Source organism: Cavia porcellus, unplaced genomic scaffold (assembly GCF_034190915.1).
Source record: "Cavia porcellus strain 051 isolate PalLab524CR breed Dunkin Hartley unplaced genomic scaffold, mCavPor4.1 scaffold_17, whole genome shotgun sequence".
NCBI classification, from domain to species: Eukaryota; Metazoa; Chordata; class Mammalia; order Rodentia; family Caviidae; genus Cavia; species Cavia porcellus.
This window is the reverse complement of record NW_026947500.1, coordinates 48,748,126-48,756,994: the sequence shown is the minus strand read 5'-3', so window position 1 is coordinate 48,756,994 and position 8,869 is coordinate 48,748,126. Positions and strand designations below refer to the sequence as shown.

Here is an 8,869-nt window from a genome sequence, read left to right as displayed (position 1 = left end):
CTAATCCTCTGGCCATCACAAAATAATTATTAGACACAATGCAAAGAAATGTACACTCTAAATTCACTTAGTGTATTGCTGAATAGCAATAATCTATTGAGCATATAAAATAAGAAGTATGTTATTAAAACATTCAATCAAATCACCAAAGAAAATGCCCACAAAATAAGACTTTGAAAAAGAAATTAAAAGATCTAGAAATCAGGTATTACAAGTTCAATAGGATGACATGGGGTGCAAAATAAGATTGTAGGAAAGAAAATATAGTGAGGAAAGGTCTTATGGAAGTGGAGCACTTAAGTTTGACCTTAATTATCTTAAAAAGATTAACCATGATAGAAGCAGAGAAAAATTTTATGCACATAATAATAAACGAATAGGGGTTTATTTCTTGCTAGAAAGTAAAAAGACTCCTGTTTTAACGTTTCAATTACTGTCTGTTAAACCTATATGGATATTTACCATCACACGTTTAAAACAGGCATCATTTAAAAAGTTCTCTTAAAAAGACAAAGAGTAATTAGTTCACATCAGGAGAGGGTAATTTTGGTAGGTTTGTCCACGCAATGCCGCAGGGATTTTCACTGCGTGTCACCCAGCCTCCTGCAGTGCCCTCCAGACTCCTTGAAGTCCATGTACAGCATCTCCGGGCCCTGTACATTGAGGGTGCAGGACGCAGCCTCTGGTTCCTGCAGACGCCATTGCCCTTAACAGCATGGGCTTGGGAGCACCACAGGCATCAGAGGACTTCCCTGAATTTCTGTGAAGCTGTTCTCATTTTCATTCTGAGTATAGGTGAACTGAGTTTTCATGAATTCAAGAGATAAAGAAATCACTTAATGTGCTGATTAACATGAACTGAAAACAAATGTGTGAGTTCTTAATGTTTTTTTTTCTTTTTGCCATTCTTTGTATTTTATATTTTGTATGCCTGAGCCTATGTAAAAGTTATTGTGCATAATTATAGAATCATCTGTTGTTTTTTCTGTATCATCTATACTTTTTTTCTTGTTTTCCAAGGAAATTGGTAACTCTACAAATGTATATTTTGAAAATATAGCTTGTTGATAATTACTTTATATAATCTTTAAATTCTTCCTTATGTCTCAGTTGGCGAGCATAAAAATATTTAAGATATGTATCTGTGCCACTTCTCCACATTGAATGAAATCATTAGGTATGGCAAATGTGTATTAAGAAATAGAAGCAAAAAGCCAAGTTGGTATTTTAGTAATTTATCAATCAGTCAACTTTAAGAAATCTGTTTAAATTGAAAACTTACAATGGGAATATTCTATTTTACTCCTAATTTCAATTTTGGGAGTGTTAGAAGCTAATAGACATTGTGGAATTTTTTTTCTGTTTCAGATGAAAAAGTAAAAATCAGAATCATAAACATTTGAAACCTTTAATATAAGCATAAGGTAAGCAATACATGAAATAAAATTATTAGAAGATTCTGTCAATATCAGGGAACATGTGATTTACATGTTTTGAGACTGCTGTTTTTCACTAATATGTAGGTACAGGGAGACTATTTCTAAATACATAACCTACAGAAGAACCACATCTTTACTATTTAAATGGAATACTTTAGCAAGAAAATTACATAGACCCTGTTCTCTTTTTAAATTTTTTCTGAACATCTCTGTAATAATAGATATTTATAACTACACTTTTACAAGCACTGATACACACAGAGACACACCCAATTTTTTTCCCAAACAACCCACCTTAATGATAGGTGTTAGATTTAATCTAAGTTACCTTAGCTGACATCAGCTGAAGTCGAGAGTTTCAATATTAAAAACAAATAAAAAATCAAACTAATATTACCTAAAAGAATCCATTTCTGATGGTAAGAGAAAGGATGTTAGTTAGTGATGTTGATTGTTAATTGATAAGTAATTTAGTAGAACATTTGACTGAAAAGGACTCTTGCTTCCACAAGATTCCAGAGACCACTCCTACCCTCGATGCATACACACATTTACACAGTACTGAAGGTGGGAACGCTACGCACGCAGAGGGGTGATAGGCCGGTTCTGTCACTGAGCCACACGCCCAGTTCCTCCTTCCTTAAAATTTTAAGGGAAGCAAGAAGCCCAGAGAACTCGGAGACTTTTCCCAAATCACCTAACAGGTGCAGCAGATGAGACCGGGCTGTTCATTTCCTGCAGTACTGCAGATGAGACTTTGAAATAACTCGACATTGTATAGTATTTTAAAAAAAAAAATCCATAGCCACAACTGAAATTCATGTTGCAAACCTGAATTCAGTGTTTCTGAAAAAAAAATGTAACCACAGTTGAAATTCATATTACACGATGAATATTTCTTTATCATAGGTAACAAACCCCCAAAAAACTACTAAATTACTTTGTATAATGTGGAGAGAAAATGGTTATTTTCTTGAAATTCCCCCTAAAGTATTACAGTTATAAGAGAGGTTATCTTTTGTAGCTATTAGGCTGAAACTCTTAATTGCCTATACTGATGTCATGTCTGTGAAATGTGACAGCAGTTTATTGGGGATTTCCACTACAGATTAATTGTAAAATAGTTTATAACAGCTGAATAAATCTATTTTCAGTAGTACACTAAACTGATTTTAAAAATTTATCCCTCAAACCTCTCTTGACTTACAAATCACTTAAACAATGTCAGAATATTAGTCCTTTTAACATTAAAAATAAAAGATTTAAGATTTAGTTAATTTTTTCAATGCATTAGATATACATATATACAGCTAGGGGCTTTGCTGTGGTTATCATTTTTGTATTTTGAGACGGTCTCAATGTGAAGTTCTGGCTGGTCTTGAACTAAATATGTAGCTCAGGTTGGCCTCAAACTTATGGTGATCCTCCTGCCTCAGCCTCCTTAGTGCTGAGATTACAGGTGTGTACCAGCATGCCTGGCTACACAGCTATTTTTAATCAATATTTTTATTTGAATTTCTCAAGAAACCTGTATGATAGATATTGTTAGCAGTGTTTTGCACATTTCAAAACCCAGGCTCAGAGTGTATTCTAGGTTGCCTAAAATTATTCTACAGTTGAGCGGTGGGCCACATATTGGAAGCCATTTGTTCAGCCACAAGCAGTATACTCATCCACAGGGTCAATCTGCCTCCCTTGAGAATACAACTGCAGATTGTGATTTATGAAGCAAAGATAAACTTCTTTTCCTAATGAAGAATTTCTATGAGAGTGAAAAACAAGATGATCATGAAAATCAGAAGTTGAGAATTTTCACCCCCTTTTTTTTCTTTCTGGAGGTTGTGGAAAGGTAAAGTGAGTATTGGTGTCTGGATTGTCCCCTTGTAGATTTTATTTCTAACTTTGTTTCAGCAGAGATGGTGTAAATATGATAACTTTTCTACTCCAGGAACACGTCAGAGGCTTTCAATTCAAGTCACTGATGTTACCTATGATATTTAAGACACCATGAAATTTATCCAAATTTAAGATTATAAAGAGATGAAAACAAATCCACATACAGATATAAAATAGAAGCAGATACTGATATAACTGTAGATACAAATATATTCCTTGTGTTCTTATATAAAATATTTCCTGTGAATGTGGGGAACAGAATTCTATCTTCCTAGTTATTTTAAGGGTTCCTGTGGTAATCCATGGGGTACAGTGCTTAGAGAATAGCATATATATGTGAGCTTACTTAAGTTACTGAGGAAACAGTGCCGGCAACAAGTAATATAGAAGTTCACTGGACTCTAATCAAGGTTTTATTTCTATTTTATGTTTAAACTTCATTCTTTAGATTATATATTGTTACTATTCCACATTAAAATTTAAGTGAATTTAATTTTAAAAGCAATGATATTTAAAATACTCTAACAAAGAAATAAAAATTATGTAAATTGTATTTTAAGCATAATTGTAACAAAGAAATAGAAATTTTAAAAACTGTTTTAATTATACTTCTCTTGGCCATCACCCCCTTTATTTCTGTAATGTCACTATTCCCTTCCATGTCTTCTCCTCTTCATCTTTCAGCATACAGGCACTCACTGGGTTCTGTGGTTTGTGACTTTATAAAGTCATCATATTTTGATCATCTTTGTGTACATTATTATGGTCCACCAGATGATGTGACTTATTGCTTTATTCCTTTTAGATGCACCAAATAGATAAATTTTGTTAAGCTTCTGCCCAATATTTCATAACAAGAATATATCATACTTTAGATCCATTCTCTTCATCAGGGGTTTTAAGTGCTTTAATATTTCTTTCTTTAGATTTTGTTTGGTAATGTGAAGAAGACAAATATGAATGCTATTGTGAGTGCTCTATGGGATGCTGTCACTAGGTCAAATGCTTATTTTTAAAGAGAATCATCAAATTTTATAAGGACAAGTTTTGTAATTTTGTTTTCACAAGGCTGCTGAGTGAGCTTCATTGTTTAATTTGCATCTTCCTCATTCAAAAGTGTTGGAGAAAGTGTATACTTGAGCTAATAACCTGTTGTGATTTTCTTTGTGAACATTGTTTATGTAACATTTTTATTCTTGTTTGAAAACAGGGTAGTATATGGGAGATTTATAGAATATGTGTGTGTGTGTGTGTGTGTATTTTTCCACTTTTAAAAATAGTTTATTTATATGAAATGTCATCCTATCAAATATTTAAATTCATTACATATCTCTTCAAATGTTTTCAGGTAAAAATTCATTCTCCCATATAATTATTCATTTAATATGCATTTTATCATTTTTTATACTAGGGATTGAACTCAGGACCTTGCATTTCCAAGACAGTCATTTATGCCACTGAGCTATATCCCCGATAGCATGCATTTTTAAAACAATTTTGTTTGACATATATGTTTATTTCAGCCACCTTAAATATATCATTTTTGGACCAACAAGATAGGATATTTTTCCAAATAGAAATTCAAAGTTCTAATACTAGTTACCAAAGACTTCAACATTTTGCAATTTTAACTGAAATGTAGGTTCAAATGTAATAAATTCATGTATTTTTATTGACTGCCTTTGAACTCTGCCATCTGTTTCTTCCAGAACTTCTTAGTTGTCATAGACTTACACTGTACTTCAGTACCTGAAAAGGAACGCTCACTCATTTGTTCTCTTTAAAAAGTTACCTTAACCATGGTGTATATCAACTGTTGCTGAATTTTTCAATGTGCTTTTCAAGTTTTACTAAAAACTTTTGTTACCATCTTTTTGTAATTACTATGAAGGATTATTGTTTTGCACCTTTCTATTGATTGTGCAGATTAATGAGTTTCCTTTTGGCAGCTGTGTTCATGTACAGAAGAGATTCGCTTCAGCTTCATCCCTCCACCACCCTCTGCTACTTTCTCCAGTGTCACATTGTGGTTATGTGTGCAGTCGAAGTATGTATAAAAAGTAATTTTGGTTTTTAAACAATGACTATATTGATTAATTTAGAAAAAGTAATTTGTTTTATTTCTACTTCTTAACAATCGAGCACAAAGTAAAGTTTTTCAGAGGTTTTAATCTTTTTTACGTATTTCAATAAAATTCTATAAGTAAGGAAAGGATTCTATTTCCAGAGAAAGAAGAGATGACTCGAAGTTAAAATAAATTTTAAAATTTTACTTAAAAATTTCACATTACAGATCAAGGCCCATCACAATTGATCTTTTCCTAAGTAACACTTTCAGAGATTTTAGAAGAAGTTAAACCAGACAGTACTAACTAGAGGTCCATGGATTGATTTCAAAGCAATTTTAAACTATCTACAGTCCTATTCAAAATCTCTTTGCAGGTTGAAAGTGCCTTTCCTAAAACTTTTTCTCTCATAAACTACAAAGTGCATTAACTTCTTGTTCTATTTCATAAATATAATAACAAATGTTCATTAATGACAGCAGTTTTTTGTAAAACTGACACTTGACTGTAGTATTTGTGTGATACATTTTTCCATCAAGATATTTTTAACTTCAGTGCACTTTATTTTGTATTAAATATTTCCTTGTTTTCACTGACATTTTCTAGGACATGGCTTCATAAACATACCATGATCCTGGTAAAGGTAAAAATGAGGTCCAGTTTGTTCAATTCAGAGACAAAGATGCTGAAAAGAATGAATTGAAGAAAAATCTCTGGATGCAATTTATCTCCCACCCCCCTTCACTAGTTGTGCCATTGTAAAAGGAAATGCTAGCAAACAAGGCTCTGGTGAAAACCACAAGGCTTCTGCATTACGTTGAAGAAGAGACCGGGAAACATCATAAATTCTAGGAAGCCACAGCAGTGCTAGAAGCCCAAACTGTGGACCGACCATTCTCTTCAAAGATCTGCTTCCTGCTTTTCCTCTCCCTTTATGTATTCAAAGAAATGTTTAAGGAAATATTCTAAAGGCACTTTCTGAGATGATTACTGAGAGAGTCACCGTTTAACATATGGCATTGATTAGAGTACTAGACACCTTCACACATTCAGAATTTAGTAGTTGAAGTCACTGGGAAAGGCCAAGATTTGTAAGTATAGTGCAGCTTTAGAAACCTCTTTTAAGCTGTAGTATTGAAATTCCATCTCAAAATTAAAGTGGAAAAAATATGATACATTTTTTTAACTTATTCAACCTGCTCTTCAAGGTAATCATGAGACTTTGGAATTCATCACAGTTGCAATTTATTGATTATTTGCACTATATTTATTGCATTTGAACTCTAATCAACTATACTGTGAGTAGGTGTTCTCCATATTGAGCTAATTTGTATACTCCTAGCTCCAATTATATTGATTGGATCATGATACATAGTCAACACTTGTTTATTGAAAAAGCAAATGACTTTGAAAATAAATCAATACTTTCAAAAAGTATAGTGTTTCAGGTATATTATCCTCTCTTTCTAAGTAATCAAATCCGCAGAAGTAATGGAGTATGAAAATGTTACAGAATTTATACTCCTAGGTCTTTTTAGTGATGAGGATGTAAAGGCTATCTGCTCTGTGCTCTTCTCACTTTGCTATCTTGCAATTCTCTCAGGAAATCTGGTCATGCTCCTCACCATCAGGGGCAGCCACCTTCACAAACAGCCCATGTACTTTTTCCTCAGCTACCTGTCTCTCATGGATATGGGCTTCACTTCCACAGTGGCCCCCAAATTTATCATAGATCTTTTGACTCGGTGGAATACCATCTCCTATAATGGCTGCATTGCCCAGATGTTTTATGCCCACTTCTTTGGTGCCACCAAGATCTTCATCTTGGTGGTCATGGCCTATGATCGCTATGTGGCCATCTGCAGACCACTTCACTATATGGCTGTCATGAGAAGGCAGATGTGTTATAGCCTTTTGATGGTCTCTATTATTGGAGCCTTTCTCCATTCATTCGTGCATGTATTGATTATTATTGATCTTCCCTTCTGTGGTCCCAGTAAGATAGACCACTATTTCTGTGACATATTCCCATTGCTGAAGCTTGCCTGCACGGACACAAGGCACTTGTTTATTACAATCATTACCACCACAGGGGTGCTGGCTATTTTGACCTTTGTTGCCTTGGTGATTTCTTACATCATTATCCTGTCCACCTTGAGGACCGGCTCCTCCCAGGGCCGCCGCAAAGCCCTGTCCACCTGCGGCTCACACATCACTGTTGTGTTCCTGTTCTTCCTGCCTCTTATCTTCACCTACGCCCCCACAGCTGATTCCATCAGCGATGACAAGGTATTAGCTCTCTTTTACACTGTGATTGCACCATTGTTCAATCCTCTCATTTACGCACTGAGAAACACAGACATGAAGAAGGCCATGAGGAAAGTGTGGTGTGGAGACCAACTGTTTGGAAGGAATTGAGATCTCTGCTACTGAAGTCACTCTTTAGCCTTATGTCCACAGAATCAGTGTCATCAAATGCAACAGGTCCGAGAGCTGGGGTCAGAAGTCACTAGACTTGCCAAGAAAATGTTCTCTTTTGATTTCTGTTTATTATTCTGTGCCTGTATCCTCGGGACATGGATTCCTTCTCAGTTCTGATACCTGTAACTTACTCTGTTTATCCTAATCCTAAATATAATGAACTTGGTGATAATGTTATCAGCACAAACTAAATATACTGCATGGTTTAGCAGTTGTGCCTTGACTTAGAAACCAAAAATTTTGACTGAGATTTGTTGTAGTGGAAAGTCCTGAGCACTTCCTTTGTGAAGTGTTTATTGCAGATCAAACATAAAAAATTGTTAAAATGACCAGGGATGATCAAAAATAATGTTAATATTTAAATTTTTAAAAGCTTATTACACTGAAGACATTCCCAAAAACAGAAAGTGTGCTTGATGCTAGGGGAGTATTTTGAAGCAGTTTAAAGGCAATTTATCTTTTACTATATTAAATTTTTAAAATGTTGCATTCCATATATATTTAATCAGCTAACACTGATCAAATGGTTAAGTCAATTTCTGTCAAATAAAATATGTTGTGAACTTAACCAGTTTATTTACTGAATCTGGTACTATGCAGCTTCTGGTTCTTTGCAAAAGACTGTGCATTGATTGAGAATTGCCAGACAGTCATTACAGCGCACCAGGAGATGTTAGAAAGGATGTCAAGAGCATTTTCAAGAAGTGGCCAAAATAATGGTACAAGTATGTTTGAAGGGAAGGAGAATATTTTGAGGGGGTTGAATAGCAAATTGTTTTTCACTGTAATAAGTTTTTAAAAACATGAAAGTACAGTATTCACCTTAGTTTTAGGTCACACTATCTATGTGTTGTATATTATAACTATGTTAAGAAATTATGCTTCTGGGGCTGGGGATTTAGCTCAGCGGCACAAGCACCTGCCTTGCAAGCAGGCGGTCGTGAGTTCAATCCCTGGTACCGATAAAAAGAAAAAAGAAAAAAAAAA

The 8,869-nt window shown here is 34.4% G+C and overlaps 1 protein-coding gene across 1 annotated transcript; it reads left to right on the top strand.

Annotated features, from left to right (window-relative positions):
• The first annotated feature begins 6,517 nt into the window (after positions 1–6,517).
• LOC100725279 (olfactory receptor 4P4-like) lies at positions 6,518–8,657 on the top strand. Its single transcript, XM_003464170.2, has one exon. The coding sequence runs from the start codon at positions 6,893–6,895 to the stop codon at positions 7,817–7,819; it is 927 nt and encodes a 308-aa protein (XP_003464218.2). The 5' UTR covers positions 6,518–6,892; the 3' UTR covers positions 7,820–8,657.
• The last annotated feature ends 212 nt before the right edge of the window (positions 8,658–8,869 follow it).